Source organism: Gymnodraco acuticeps, unplaced genomic scaffold, assembly GCF_902827175.1.
Source record: "Gymnodraco acuticeps unplaced genomic scaffold, fGymAcu1.1, whole genome shotgun sequence".
Taxonomy (NCBI): domain Eukaryota; kingdom Metazoa; phylum Chordata; class Actinopteri; order Perciformes; family Bathydraconidae; genus Gymnodraco; species Gymnodraco acuticeps.
This window is the reverse complement of record NW_022990178.1, coordinates 128,379-145,162: the sequence shown is the minus strand read 5'-3', so window position 1 is coordinate 145,162 and position 16,784 is coordinate 128,379. Positions and strand designations below refer to the sequence as shown.

At 40.2% G+C, this 16,784-nt stretch overlaps 1 protein-coding gene across 1 annotated transcript in view; it reads right to left on the bottom strand.

Annotated features, from left to right (window-relative positions):
• Positions 1-281: 281 nt before the first annotated feature.
• LOC117547208 (ceramide synthase 2-like) overlaps positions 282-16,784 on the bottom strand; it is a 28,422-nt gene continuing 11,919 nt past the window's right edge. Inside the window, exons 4-11 of the mRNA XM_034217779.1 lie at positions 15,721-15,839; positions 12,368-12,425; positions 12,130-12,180; positions 9,229-9,321; positions 6,021-6,149; positions 2,763-2,869; positions 1,488-1,644; positions 282-1,031 (exon numbers count right to left, since the gene is read on the bottom strand). Coding sequence (XP_034073670.1) covers positions 840-1,031; positions 1,488-1,644; positions 2,763-2,869; positions 6,021-6,149; positions 9,229-9,321; positions 12,130-12,180; positions 12,368-12,425; positions 15,721-15,839 — 906 coding nt within the window. The 3' untranslated portion in view covers positions 282-839. The remainder of the gene's footprint in view (positions 1,032-1,487; positions 1,645-2,762; positions 2,870-6,020; positions 6,150-9,228; positions 9,322-12,129; positions 12,181-12,367; positions 12,426-15,720; positions 15,840-16,784) is intronic.

Here is a 16,784-nt window from a genome sequence, read left to right as displayed (position 1 = left end):
GCTCTGACTAGAAGGCCAGAGAGAAGAAGTGTGTCTGGGCCGACCTGACATGGAGGGGCAGAGTGTTCCAGAGCCTGGGGCCAGCTGCTGCGAAGGCTCGGTGACCTCGGGTTTTGAGCCTGGTCTTGGGCACTATCAGCAGCAGCTGGTCAGCAGACCTTAAAGCTCTGGCTGGGGTGTAGCGATGGAGGAGTTCGGCTATATAGGCCGGAGCCAGCCCATTTAGACAAACAAATAAAAGGATTTTAAAATCAATTCGGAACCGAATTGGAAGCAGTGAGGCCAGAATTGGGGTGATGTGGTCACGCTTTTTGTGGCCAGTCAGAAGACGTGCAGCTGCGTTTTGGACTAGCTGCAGGCGTCTAATTGAGGCCTGGTCCATACCCACATACAGAGCGTTGCAATAGTCCAGTCTCGAGGTAACAAAGGCATTAATAACCCTTTCTAGGTCTTGACAAGATAAATACGACTTGGTCTTGGCCAATAGTCTTATTTAAAAAAATTAGGACGTCTAAAGGATTTCTGATTCTGATAAGAAAAAGTATAAATTGGCGAATTATTTTCTGTAAAGGAAATGTGTCCTCGTTTGGTCAAATATATCTTTCTAGTATACAGTGTGTAAAGATGGTGTTTCCTCCTAACCTCATACTGAGATTTACAATCATAGTTCTTCTTCGTCCTATTTAAAACCCTTTTAAATAAGCAGGATGCAGACCTACTTTGATCTGAAATCATCGGTGGACCATGTTGGACGTACACAAGCCAAGTGTATCTACAATATGTCAGAAATGATAATATCTCCAGGAGACTTTAAGGGAAATCATTTATACTTTCCTCCACTATCTGGCTTTGGGCAGCCGGCTGATGCTCCTCTGGTTGGTCAGGTTGTTCAGGACGCAGTTGTCAGCGAGCGACGCCAGTTTGGAGTTCATCGTTCCTTTCCTTTGGTCCCAGCTGCTCTCTTCCTCCTGCTCCTCCTCTTCATCATCGTCCGCCTCGCTCTCCTCGTCGCTACGCTCATCACGCTCCACCTGTGAAGAAAAGATTGAAATTGTTGAGTGCCAAATGGATTCTAATCATTCAACCTTTGCTTTTGTTTTTAATGTATTGGTTTATTTGCATAGAGTCCAGATAATTAAGGTCAAGAAGCCATGTGCTGACCACCCATCTAGTAGCTCTAAGTAGACAAATAATAACAGAAAAGGAGAAATAAGCCAACATTGCTAATTTAAAAAACAAAACACGCAATTATCAATCAAAAGACTTTTTAAAATGTCATGTTTAGTTATCTGTCTACCATGATATCTGAGGAGTAGTGGCCATGTTTGTTTTTGTTTGAAGGAAGCTGAAGATAATCAACCTGTCTACTGTTATAGTAATGCATTTTGGGAAATAAGGTTAAAGAAACTGCTAGATGATTAAGTAGTGGAGGGAGTTGCAGGGAATAAAATACAACATGATTAAACAGTTATTTGCACTCCTCTCACCTTGCCCATGAACGCAAACTTCCAGATCATGCGCAGGATGAGGTACGCCCAGAAGACGTGCAGAGCCTGCAGCACCAACAGCAGAGCGTTGAAGAAGTAATACCCGAAGAAGGGCTGGAAGAAGTCCAAGGAGAGCACCAAGGTGGTGTGGATCACTCTGGAACACAAGAGGAAACAGTCAGTGTTGGTATTGACCGGAAAGCAACCCGGGGGTTCTTCTGCCTTCGCAGCAGCTGGCCCCAGGCTCTGGAACACTCTGCCCCTCCATGTGAGGTCGGCCCAGACCCTAGGGGTTTTTAAATCAACACTAAAAACACACTTCTTCTCCCTGGCCTTCTAGTCAGAGCGGAGCACGACTCCTGATATTTCCCTGTGTTTGATTTTTATATTTGCTGTTGTAATTTATTGTCTTCTGTTTTGCGATTGTAGTAATGTGTTATTTATTATTTGCATGTACAGCACTTTGGCTCGACCAAAAATCGTTTTTAAATGTGCTATATAAATAAAACCTGATTTGATTCTTAAAGAGAATATCTATCTATCTTACTTTTAAGGGTTTTCCCTGTAGTGTCTTTTATAGGTTTAGTGCATGTAAATAGTCTAGAGAGGCTCAAATCCCTGTATACTATGTAACACTTGTCTTCTATTGGCTAGTGCTCCAACACATTGTACTGTATGTGATAGACTAAGGGGCGGGACATCTCTAAGTGGTGGACCAATCACAACAGAGCCGGCCAGCTAACCAATCAGAGCAGACTGGACTCTGGTTTCAGACAGAGGGTGAAAAGAGGTGCTGCAGCACAGGCAGTATGAGAACAAGAAAGAGCTTTTTGAACATTCAAGCATGGAGACATGTAGAGACACTACATACTGATATACACCTGAACATCAGCAGGAGAGGACTCTTTAAAGTAGAGACACTACATACTGATATACACCTGAACATCAGCAGGAGAGGACTCTTTAAAGTAGAGACACTACATACTGATATACACCTGAACATCAGCAGGAGAGGACTATTTAAAGTAGAGACACTACATACTGATATACACCTGAACATCAACAGGAGAGAACTCTTTAAAGTAGAGACACTACATACTGATATACACCTGAACATCAGCAGGAGAAGACCCTTTAAAGTAGATTGCAAACCAATGACCACTTAAAAAGATAACTTCTCAAGAATTCAAAGTAATTTCAACATCAGGTTGGAAAATTGGAAAAAACATGCAAATATCTGAACATTAAATGTTGTTAAACCACATGATGATTTACCTGCAGGGAAACACCACCAGCCTGGTGAGCATGAAGACCAGAGCGAAGACGATGAGCATGGGGTCGCACAGCCACGACCAGCCCGCGTAGTGGAACATCTTGCCAGACTGTAGGAAATAACAACATGTCGGTTAGTTTACCAAACTACTAGTGATGTTACGTTCGGGAACGATCCCATTCTTTTGAACGGCTCTTTGGTACGAACGAAGGGAACCGAGTCGTACTTGGTGAGAGCCGTTCTTTTTATCGTTGGTTCACTGCCTGCTATAAATCCACTCGCCTTTACAGGAACTTACTTTCCTGAATGCACATTTGCCGTAGATGATGGCATAACGCATGCTGCTTGAGTAGTACTTTGGCTGGCTGGGAGATGTAGCAAGTTATACATTTTTCTGTGAGTAAAAGTAGATTTGTGGCAATACAGTCAATCATTATCCTGGTGATTATTTTGCAGATAAACCGATTAACCCCGCCCCCTTACAAAAATTAATTCTCTTTTGAACGGCTCTCGGAAAGGAACCTTCAAAGAGTCGTAATTCCCATCAATACAAACTACACAAGCTCTCACAGATTCTATCAGGGCCATTTCTAGCTGTTTGGGGGCCCTGTGCCAGATGCTGTTTGGGGGCCCTATGCCAGATGCTGTTTGGGGGCCCTATGCCAGATGCTGTTTGGGGGCCCTATGCCAGATGCTGTTTGGGGGCCCTGTGCCAGATGCTGTTTGGGGGCCCTATGCCAGATGCTGTTTGGGGGCCCTATGCCAGATGCTGTTTGGCACAGGGCCCCCAAACAGCATCTTGCACAGGGCCTATTGATTTGAACACGATCCGTGTATCCATCACTTCCTGGTCTTCTCTAAAGAAGAGGGACCAATGGAAACGTTGTCATGTTGCCGTTGTTCAGCATGGAAACATTCATTAGCTAACAATGACATTATTGTTCTATTAATATAAAGGGAGGTCAGGTACTCTTTAAAACAGCTGCTAGCTATGGGTACTTTTTACTGAAGTATATTTCAAAGCCTCTTTACTTTTACTTGAGTAAAGAAGTTTAGTCAGTACTTCTACTTTTACCAGAGTATTTTTAAAACACGAGTATCTGTACTTCTACTTGAGTAAAGGATGTGTGTACTTTTACCATCTCTGCTTCTATCAGACCATACCCAGGTCATGTGACCCGCTCCACATATTTCCCCCGCTCCGAGTGACGGTGGTTATTCTCAGATACCATCAGTGAAATGTTACACCCTGTGATATCAGCCTCATAAAACCCAAGGACAAAGCAGCCATTGAGACCGGCAGGTAACACTTTCACAGCTCCTGAGGGTCTCTATCAGAATAATGCTTCACTGAGAGCAGCTCAGTTAATAATGTGTCAGGGTGTAAGGAAAGGAAAACCTCCTCCATAAAAACACAAAGGCTGTATTCAAGTTACTGTGAACAGCTTTTCAAAGAGTTGCACATAAGTAAACAATATTCTTAATGATGCGTTTTATATTTATTCCTTCCTTTCTCTCCGACTAAAAGGGAACACATCCTGAAATACTCTTTTTCTTGTGCCCATACACTTTGGTGTCTGGAAAGCCTACCAACCGACAAACAAGGGAAATCAAATAAGATTACAACATTTCATATTGAAGCAGAAAATAAGTAGGTTGGATTTCAAGTTTATTGCCAGGTACGTTTACACATACAAGACATTTGCTTTGGTATCTGGTGGTGCGAACATAAACAATCCAAACAAATACGTTGCAAAGTAGGTACACAAAGAAATAAGAATAAATAAGGATTTTTAAGAATCAATTTAGCATTAAAAAAGGATGCTAAAGAATATCATTTACATCAAATTTAAATGTAGCTATACAAATAACCTTAAAACACATGTGTCAAACTCAAGGCCCGGGGGCCAAATCAGGCCCTTGGTGGATTTAATTTCGGCCCGCAGGATCATTTCTAATTCCTATTAGATCTGGCCCGCCGGTATATTGCACGCACACCTTCACTCCATCCTGAGGGTCTCCTCCGCTCAGAGCCTGAGCCCAAACATGATGACCTTGCACCCAAGATGAGATGCCAAGTATCTTGAACTAGCATCACAGAGCAGCACTGAGTTTAATGGATGTTTCCTTCTGCACTTTCTCTCTCACGACAACAGGGCATGTTGGGTTTTCTCTTTGAGGGGAATAGTTTTGTTGAAACTGTTGTTGGCCTGTAGGAAAATGTAATCATAAGAAATGACTCTGGAAAAGCTGCAGATAGAGCCATAAGAAATGAATGCAACTGATTATTTAATGTTGTTTTTATAGGCAATAATTTAAGCTGTGTTAGTTCCAGGTTTAATATGTGCAATAAGTTCATTTCAATAAGTTCTGCAATAAACATTGAACCAGTCCGGCCCTCCACTAGTACCCATTTTTTAATGTTGGCCCACTGTGTATTTTAGTTTGACCCCCCTGCCTTAAAAGCTCAAAGCTCAACAATAAAAGACTTGGGACAATGAGTATATGATATTTGCAAGTTTTTGAGAAATGTATGCATTTTACACACTCAGGACCATATGGCGACTTTTTAGATGTGCACTTCTAAAATTAGTTTTGGTCTGTGTTTTTTATATTTAAAACAGAATCTGAATCTAAATCCGAGTTACTGTTGTTGTTTACAAACAAAAAAACTGCCACACATTAGTTTATTTTTATTTTTTAAAGCAACATTTCTGCTGACCATAGCACTTTCTTTGCAAATAATGTGCCAACAAGTTGCAAAAACGACCGTTGCAACTATTCTCAGAAGCCAATCAGAGCAGACTGGGTTTCTTTAGGAGGAGGGGCTTAACGATGCAGGCGGTAATATGTAGTTGTCAGGCAGACAGAATGATAAAATGAATATAAAAGGATATAACCATATTATGTCTGAGTATTTCAATTTGAACTGTATTGTAATATTATATTTTAAAGGAACTATGTATTATTTTATTGACCTGTACTTAAATCATGTCTTATAATTGTTTGTGTGATAGAGATTATGCAATGTTTTCAGTGTTTGTTGGTTGTCATGTACCTGAGGACTGCAGATGGAAATTAGCTCAAATCTGGCATAAATCATATCTTCTCTTGTCTGAGATTAATGTCTTTGTACATTAACATGTATGCATGGTCCTTGTTGAAATAAATAAATAATAGAACCCCAAAAAACAAGCATTAACCCCAAAATGTGCATGATATGTCCTTCCCTAGTCACTTCCCACAGTGTTGTGTTTTACCTCCAGGATGATGTCGGACGAGTCGTGCAGCAGCATCACCAGAGTGCCCATCCTCACAAAGTTTGCACAGTAGGAGAAACCGATGAGGAAAATGGTGGCGATGTGATGGATGACCTGCTCCTTAAAGTCCTGGAACACACACACGGACACACACACGTACACACACACATGAACACACACATACCACAAAGTGTATTGCAGCAGTAATTCAGCAGTTGTGGTCTTGTGCTTGGTAAAGGCAGATTGACATGTTGTCTGGAGGGATTTGTTAAAGATATTAGATCTTGGCGCTGAATTTAGAGACATTTCCTAAGGAAGCTGCAGCAGCATCTACAATTCCCTTAAACCATGAAAAACATCTGAAATACATCGTGGTGTGAATGTTGGACTAAGTCTTTACTGTAAGTTCTGCATAAAGAGTGTTTTAGCAATGCAGAAAAGTCTAACTGAGGAGTTAAGAGCATAAATGTTCTTGTATACGTCTGGGTTTAATCCGTTTCTTATTCTAGTTCAACGACTGTTAGAGTATGCTGATCTGTTACTAGTCTTTACATTTGAAAATCCTGCCACACTCAATTTAAAATCAGAGGAAAGTACAGCAAGTGATGAAATAGAAGATAATCCAGTGTATTATCTGATCTCTAAATCCTGCAACAATGGGATTACACCTTGCAAACACACTAAAAGACGAAAAGCTCACGCCCAAAATGAGAGGACATGCCGAGGAAACCATGTGACAAACAGGTGTTTACATACACATCATGTTCCTTTACATCCGGGGGTCAAACTCAATTCCATCGCGGGCCACATTGGAATTATGGTTGCACTCAAAGGGCCGGTTGTAATTTTAAGACTATATAAATATTTAATATATATAAAATAATGTATTATATCACATTATTGCCCCTGCATTGGATTATTATGGGATAGGGTACTAACTTCATAATTAACTACATCTGAAAGCAGAAGTCTAGGGCAAATAATTGCAAGTGTCTTCGGTGAGAATGTCACAAAATGATTTCAAAAGAAAAACCAAATTCTGGAAAAAAAGTCAAAACAAAAAAATGAAAGCGTGACATTTGGGGGAAAAAAGTAACATTTTGAAAAAAAAGCAACGTTTTGAAAGAAAAGTCCAATTCTGAGAAAAAAGGCATATTTTGAAGAAAAAACAGTCAAATTCTCATTAAAAAAAAGTCACATTTGAGATGCATTGTGGGACATGTAGTTTATGGGCAACGTGCTTCTGTAAATCGGCATGTAACCGTATAATAAACATATTATATTCTTGCCATTTGTTTTACCGGCCTCATGACTCATGGTATGTTGCCAGACTCCATGTTGACTGTTACTTTGGTCCCTGCCATTAAGGACAAAGCGGGCAAGGTAGGGAGCTTGGATAATTATAGACCAATTTCTCTAGCCAGTGTGTTATCCAAAGTCCTGGAAAGAATTTTGTTAGATAGACTATGTTCTTATTTATGTACCTCAGATAACCAGTTTGGCTTCAAGGCTAAGCATGGTACTGAGCTATGCATCTATGCTTTGAAGGAAATGGTAGAAACATATAGAAGACAGAATTCCACTGTTCTGATTGGTTCATTGATGCCTCTAAGGCTTTTGACCGAGTTAACCACCATAAACTGTTTTTAAAATTGAGTCAAAGGGGTGTGCCTAACAGTATAATTAGGATCCTGGCTTATTGGTATGCCAACCAGAGCATGCGGATCAAATGGGGGAATGCAGTCTCGGCGCCATTTGGTGTTGGTAATGGAGTCCGCCAGGGGGGGCTCCTCTCACCATGCCTTTTTAATATCTATATGAATGATCTATCAGATGATTTAAGTGTCTGTAAAACAGGGTGTGTGATTGGTAATGTGATTGTAAACCATCTTATGTATGCCGATGATCTATTGTTTCTCCTAGCAGTGCTGGTTTTCAACAGTTGCTAAATGTTTGTTCTGATTACGGAGTCAAATTTCACGTTAAATACAATGCTAAGAAGAGTGCTGTAATGATCTGCAGAGCGAAAGGGGATAAGAACCTTTGTTTTCCAACATTCTACCTGTCAGGACAGGTGCTGTCTGTTTGCTGTAACACTAAGTATCTGCTGTCTGTTTGCTGTAACACTAAGTATCTGCTGTCTGTTTGCTGTAACACTAAGTATCTGCTGTCTGTTTGCTGTAACACTAAGTATCTGGGACACATCATCACAGATCAAATGGACAGCTTACAACATGTTGGCTAGAAAACTCTCTTGGTGTTCAGATAAGGTTAAGGTGAACCTCTTTAGAGCTTATTGCACTCCTCTCTATACTGCTCCCTTGTGGGTCAAGTATAAGAAGGCGAGCCTCCGGAAGCTCCAGGTTGCTTATAATGACTGTTTGCGTATACTGCTTAGAAAACCAAGGCGGTGCAGTGCGAGTGAAATGTTCTGTAACGCACGAGTCAACACGTTCCATGCTCTCTTGAGAAATCTAATGTACTGTCGATTGAATGTTTCTCATAACTCTGTCATTATGCTGCTTTCAAATCCGTGTTTCAGTGCTGTACGATACCAGGCACCTCTGTGGAAACATTGGTATAACTGCCTTTTTTAATTTATATTTGAGTGTTGTATGTCTTTTAATAATGGACCAAGAGTCTCTTTAAATAAAGCTGATGATGATGATGATTTGCAAGCTCTTGTGGGGCCGCAGAAAATGAAGTCACGGGCCGGATTTGGCCCCCGGGCCTTGAGTTTGACACCCCTGCTTTACAGTACATGGTATGTATGCTTATTATATTATTATTATTATTAAAACTTTATTACAGACTCAGGGTCCAGATAAAAGACAAGACATTACATATAATAAATTACATACACAGCATAAAAATAATTCATAGTTTAAGAATAATTTAAATCAGTGTCCTGCAAAGAGACAACTATACCAATGTCTCCACAGCTGCGATTGGTAGCGTAGCACTAAACCTTATGTTCGATAAGGCCAAGAGGATTTCATTATCAGAGTCATTAAGCCGGCAAATACATTTATACATAAGATTTCTTAAAACAGCTTGTAGAGTATTGACTCCTGCAGCCACAAACATTTCACTTGCACTAGACCATCGAGGTCTCTTATATATATTATACCATGTTGTTCTGTGTTTCTGCCTTAAATAAGTAAATACAAATTTGATCACAAAAACTTTAGGTGTGTGTGTCACTCACTTTTCTCTTGACGTCCACAGAGACGCACAGAAGCAGCGACAGATAGAAGCTCATTTCCAACATGTAATACCAGTAATGAGCGTCGGCCACAGGCTAGAGGAAGAAAGAAACAATATGTCAACATTTATCATTACATGTGTGTGAATGCTGCAGAAACATTTCCATCACATGCTTATTTGTGTCGGCTTAGAAGTACACACTAGTATTTAGAAAGCTTCTACAGGCATACATTTTCTAAATCTCTTGCCATTTTTTGCAGGAAACTAGTTACATAACAGCTTTCTCACATTTCCCTCACTAACATACGGTATACTAACAAACCTGTGTTTTAAAAGAGAAAGTGTTTTTAGATCACCTCATGGTCCACTGCCTGCAGCAACACAATAGAGCAGTGCTTCTCAAACTGTGTTCAGTAGTGTACCCCCTTTGAAACATTTTCTCAGCCCCCTGACCGACCCCGAACATTTTTGATCGAAAAAGCCTATATAAATAATTACAATATAGTGATGTTCCCTCAGTGTGTGATTTATTAGCTCCTTCGTGGCATGCATTACAACAAACTAAGGATATTTTCATTTTATGCATGAAAAAAAATAACATAACACTTTTTTGTGAAAAACAATAAAATACAATACACACATTTGACATGTTTATATGAGGACCCCCTTGGTGGTTCTAGGAATGTTTTATATACAATTGTTATTTTACTAAGATTATTTTTTTAATTAACCTTTTTATTTTATTTTTTAAATCTCACGTACCCCCTGCAGTACCCCAACGTACCCCTAGGGGTCCGCGTACCCCCATTTGAGAATCACTGCAATAGTAGGTAGTTGAGGGGGGGGGGTTAACCCTTTATAAACACATCCTCTCTCTCCATCACAAGACCACAGAGAGGGAATACTTGAACAGTGTTGCCTGCAGGCTGTAATCTGTCAAACCGCAGATATACACAGAGATGCAGCATCGCATTTTAAAAGTGTTTTCTGTTGGAGGCCGTGACCCCGCAGGTTAAACTAACATCACGCCTCTGGAGATATTAGCTTTTCAAAAAAAGAGTTTCAAAGTGAGTGGATGAAGAGTACCAACTTATGAGGGGAAATCGTTTTTCACTCCGATTAAAATCTCTATTATGATACGTCCACTCTCTTACATTTTGGCTACATGGTCTGTTTTGGTTATAATTGTGGTTTAAATATTGTACGCCTTCAAGAGAAGATTATCTATGTATGGCTTGCCAATAGAGAGCCACAGTGACGCGTCCTAAAACCCGGAAGTAAACTCCTTCCGGTTCCTTCGACAAAAACGCCAATCTCTCCATAGGGTTTTGGAAAATAGCTGGAAATAAGGTCTGTGGTTGAAACACATTTAAGAGACGGATCACGTTTTGTTCAGCCGGATAATCTCCACATGTCTATCCTACTTTTATAATTTTCTAATCATAAATCTAGTCGCCAGAAGCAAAATGCTAACGTTATGCTATAAAGGAACTACAGCAGGGTCGCTGCTTCAACGTCACGCCAACTTAAGATTCATATTCAAAACTACAGATTCTAAATGGAACGAGTTGAAGCGTTTGTTTTAACAGTCTGCAGGAGGCAGGGACTTGCTTTCAAGCAGAACAGGGCTAACAAACTTAGAGGAGTGTTTACGTGTTCGGCGTAATGACGTAAAACGGCCTGGACAACTTCTGTAGTCCTATTCAGCCACTTGTTAACAACCATCGTTTTTCAGACACGTCAACTCTTCAGAAATCACCAGTGGGGTCACTGCTGATGGATTTAATGTCGTAGAACAAAACGTGATCCGTCTCTTCAATGTGTTTCAACCACAGACCTTATTTCCAGCTATTTTCCTAAATCCTATGGAGAGATTGCTTTTTGTCGAAGGAACCGGAAGTGGTCAAATGCTAACTTACTTCCGGGTTTTAGGACGCGTCACTGCGGCACTCAGCTGAACACGAGTGGCTTTGAACTGTTGAACATTTGTAACTTGTACCAAATGTCTTTTCTATGTGTCTTCAATACAAATATTAAAAATAAATATGATACGTCCAGACTCTCCAGGGTAGAAGAAGTATTCACATCCCTTGCTTAAGCTACCAATACAATAATGTCAAAATCCCAAATAAAAGTAAAAGTACACAAGTATTTTCAGAAAAAATTAACCGATAGTATCAAAAGTAAAAGTAGTATTTCTATAGAAAAATGGCTTCATTCTGTGATATGTTATTATATACAGTATGGTAACAGCACAGATATATTATAAATATTGTTTAAACATATATTGAACTTTCTTTTTAGTGTAATATATTGGATAGATGCACCTTGTTGTACCTTAAACAGTTGTTGCAGTGGTTTCAACTTTAGATACACACATATTCACCATGGCCTTTGACCCCTAACCCATCACAGTCCCCCTGCTTTCACTCCTACTGATATTTATTTAATGTTTACTTTATTATTGGCCCTTCTTGTTTGTTTGTTCACCCTGTAAAGCGGCCTTGGGTCCCTTGAAAGGCGCTATACAAATTGAATCTATTATTATTATTATTTGTATATGTTAAAAGCGTGTTGTGTTTTTAAAAGCAAATTATTATTCTGTAAAAGTAACTATTTTTCACATTTTCTTTAGCTTTTAAATAGAATAACAAAATGACAAGCAAATGACTTTAAAATTGTGTATTTTGTCAAACCAATGGTCACATAACATTTAAAATAGAAACAAAAAATCACATTGAGAATCTGAAACAAGCAAACGTTTGGCATGTTGACTTAATCAATAGATAAACTAAAATATGAAGCGATAACAATATGTCACCTAATTTATGAGGCTTGATTGTTGACAGTTTTATTAACACCATCAAATCCATAAAAAAAAATCACATTATTCTCTGCTCACCTGTTTGGGATAATCTCTCCAACACTCGCTGGGATCCCAGAACCAGGAAGTCTGTAACATCGAAACATCATCAGCGTCATACAGAACGTGACTTTGACACGATGTGGGATTATGGAATGAGTATAAATGACTGCTTGTTTATTTTACTCCTCACTTTAAATAATAAATCCAACACCTTGCTGTTGCTTCACTTTGTGTCAATGACTGTGATCAGGGTGATCTTTGAAAGCAGACTTACATTAATTAAAGAGGCGAGCCCCCCAGTGAAGGATGCGAGGTAGAAGACAAAACGCCAGCTGTACAAAGAAACACCATCATATGTTAGAGGCTGTGGTATAAATAAGATTAGTGAATTAGTTAAAGGTCCCCTATTATACTATTATCATCAATATATTACAGGTCTCAGATATATACAAACATGTCTGAAGTGTTTGGCTACAAACACCAAACAGATTGTTGCAGCATTACCCATAATCCCCTCTGTTTCAGCCCTGTTTCCAAAGTGCTGATTCTCTGTCTGTTACTTTAGATGAAAATAAGGAGCCCCTCCCCACGCCCCTCTGAGAGACATTTGGTTACAAAGAACACAATGTTGCTCTAGGAGGAGATTCAGGTGATAAGGTGGGGGGGGGGGTTACCTTGGTTGGTGATTGGCTAATGGTTACACAAGACAAAACATCGTTATGACATCATAAAGTGGCCAAAATGTGATCAGCTCATTTTCAGACAGGTTTTTATAGAAATGGATCAGGACAAAAAGAGAGAGAATCTTTGTTCCTGAAACTTTCAGAGTCTCTTTCCACAGAGGGGACACATGTTGATGTAGAAGAGACATGAAGAAGAGCGGACACATGTTGATGTAGAAGAGACATGAAGAAGAGGGGACACATGTTGATGTAGAAGAGACATGGAGAAGAGGGGACACATGTTGATGTAGAAGAGACATGAAGAAGAGGGGACACATGTTGATGTAGAAGAGACATGGAGAAGAGCGGACACATGTTGATGTAGAAGAGACATGAAGAAGAGGGGACACATGTTGATGTAGAAGAGACATGAAGAAGAGGGGACACATGTTGATGTAGAAGAGACATGGAGAAGAGGGGACACATGTTGATGTAGAAGAGACATGAGTCCGACCCTTGTCAATTAACTACAGGGGTCCCTCAGGGCTCTGTTCTTGGTCCCCTCCTCTTCTCCTTGTACACAAACTCGCTCGGATCAGTCATTAGCCCGCATGGTTTTTCTTACCACTGCTACGCTGATGACACCCAATTAATTCTGTCCTTTCCCCGCTCAGAGACCCAGGTCGTCGCACGCATCTCTGCTTGTCTAGCTGACATCTCTCAGTGGATGTCTGCTCACCACCTCAAGCTCAACCTTGACAAGACTGAGCTGCTCTTCCTCCCGGGAAAAGATTGTCCAACTCTTGACCTGACAATCAACATCGGCACCTCAGTTGTTTCCCCGACTCAGACTGCAAGGAATCTGGGTGTGATCCTAGATAACAACCTGTCCTTCACTGCAAACATCGCTGCTACAACCCGCTGCTGCAGATACACGCTTTACAACATCAGGAAGATACGTCCCCAGCTGACTCAGAAAGCGACTCAGGTTCTGGTCCAGGCTCTCGTCATCTCACGCCTAGACTACTGCAACTCCCTCCTGGCTGGTCTACCTGCATGTGCCATCCGACCTCTGCAGCTCATCCAGAATGCAGCGGCTCGTCTGGTTTTCAACCTTCCTAAATTCTCCCACACCACTCCGCTCCTCCGCTCCCTTCACTGGCTTCCGGTAACTGCTAGAATCCACTTCAAGACAATGGTACTTGCTTACCGTGCTGCGAATGGATCTGGCCCTTCCTACATCCAGGACATGGTTAAACCGTACACCCCAGCACGTGCACTACGCTCTGCATCAGCCAAACGACTCGTTGCGCCCTCGCTGCGAGGGGGACCCAAGTTCCCATCGGCGAAAACACGTGGGTTTGCTATCCTGGCTCCAAGATGGTGGAATGAGCTCCCCATTGACATCAGGACGGCAGATAGCTTGCACATCTTCCAGCGCAAACTGAAAACTCATCTCTTTCGACTCCACTTCGAGCGTTAGATCGATTAACGAAGCACTTTTATACTAATAAAGGACTGGATTACCTAAAGCCAGTTGAGTAGCACTTGAAATGTTTGGCTCTATGAAACCTGATATACTTATATGATTCTGTTTTCTTCAAGGTTGTGTCTTCCTGGTCGAATGTACTTATTGTAAGTCACTTTGGACAAAAGCGTCAGCTAAATGCAATGTAATGTAATGTAATGTAACATGAAGAAGAGGGGACACATGTTGATGTAGAAGAGACATGAAGAAGAGGGGACACATGTTGATGTAGAAGAGACATGAAGAAGAGGGGACACATGTTGATGTAGGAGAGACATGAAGAAGAGGGGACACATGTTGATGTAGAAGAGACATGAAGAAGAGGGGACACATGTTGATGTAGAAGAGACATGGAGAAGAGGGGACACATGTTGATGTAGAAGAGACATGAAGAAGAGGGGACACATGTTGATGTAGGAGAGACATGGAGAAGAGGGGACACATGTTGATGTAGAAGAGACATGGAGAAGAGGGGACACATGTTGATGTAGGAGAGACATGGAGAAGAGGGGACACATGTTGATGTAGAAGAGACATGGAGAAGAGGGGACACATGTTGATGTAGGAGAGACATGAAGAAGAGGGGACACATGTTGATGTAGAAGAGACATGAAGAAGAGGGGACACATGTTGATGTAGAAGAGACGTGAAGAAGAGGGGACACATGTTGATGTAGAAGAGACATGAACAAGTGGATTGTGCATAATAGGTGACCTTTAACTCAGGGACAAGTTGTAGAAATGTTACAGAGGCATTTGCTGCTTTTTAAAGCTTTTTTCGAATATATAAATATTTGGACCTACTTGACTAATAATGATTACTCCTTCCTAGAGGCTTCATTAAGACATGGGACGGGTGAATTAAAAGGATTAATGTAACATATGATTTTCTATATTTCATATTGAGAAAGCCACGTTTTGTTTTCTAAACATGTTTGGATGATTTGAAGTGACATGCGTGGAAACATGGAAACCTATGAGGACATAGAAAATCCAAAGAGGCAGTTTTCATGGAAAATAAAATCAATACGGATTTAATAAAGTGACGGTATTAACTTTGAGGCAGTTCAAATTGGGGCACATGTTCAGAATTTCGAATAACTTGAATTATGAACTTTTTTCCTGACTTTAGCAGGGACTAGAGAGCTACAACTTGAGACTTTGTTGTGATCTGTACTCCCACCTCTGGTATATAATATATATACATGAATATGAAAGTTTCATTCAAACGCTGAATTTTTACAGATGTAATTCTCATTTGGAAAAACATAAATCTTCAGCTCAGACTTGAAACATGGCTGTCATTTTTTCTGTAACGGTAGAGGTCATTATATTTGAAATAAGTCATTCAGAATATGAGACTTTCTACATATCTTGCTGAAGATACCTGATTTAAAATAAGTGAAAGTATGTGTGTTTAAGGAAAAAACAAACTCACGTGGCCTCCCAGAACTTCTTAGTCCTGCTGGGTCGGTCCTGGTTCCTCCGGTGTCTGAACCAGGTCTGGATCTTCCTCTGAGAGAGACCACTCTGCTTCCCCAGGCTCAACACGTCACTCTGCATACAGACAGGACATACACATACACACTTACCAGAGGTGGGACGTACTGGAGTACAAATACTTTGTTACTGTACTTAAGTACATTTTTCTGGTACCAGTACTTTACTCCACTACTTATTTTTCTGACGACTTTTTACTTTTACGTCTTACATGTTGAACACAAATACCTGTACTTTCTACTTCTTACATGTTGAACACAAATACCTGTACTTTCTACTTCTTACATGTTGAACCCAAATACCTGTACTTTCTACTTCTTACATGTTGAACACAAATACCTGTACTTTCTACTTCTTACATGTTGAACACAAATACCTGTACTTTCTACTTCTAACATGTTGAACCCAAATACCTGTACTTTCTACTTCTTACATGTTGAACCCAAATACCTGTACTTTCTACTTCTTACATGTTGAACACAAATACCTGTACTTTCTACTTCTTACATGTTGAACACAAATACCTGTACTTTCTACTTCTTACATGTTGAACACAAATACCTGTACTTTCTACTTCTAACATGTTGAACCCAAATACCTGTACTTTCTACTTCTTACATGTTGAACCCAAATACCTGTACTTTCTACTTCTTACATGTTGAACACAAATACCTGTACTTTCTACTTCTTACATGTTGAACACAAATACCTGTACTTTCTACTTCTTACATGTTGAACACAAATACCTGTACTTTCTACTTCTTACATGTTGAACTCAAATACCTGTACTTTCTACTTCTTACATGTTGAACCCAAATACCTGTACTTTCTACTTCTTACATGTTGAACCCAAATACCTGTACTTTCTACTTCTTACATGTCGAACACAAATACCTGTACTTTCTACTTCTCACATGTTGAACACAAATACCTGTACTTTCTACTTCTTACATGTTGAACACAAATACCTGTACTTTCTACTTCTTACATGTTGAACTCAAA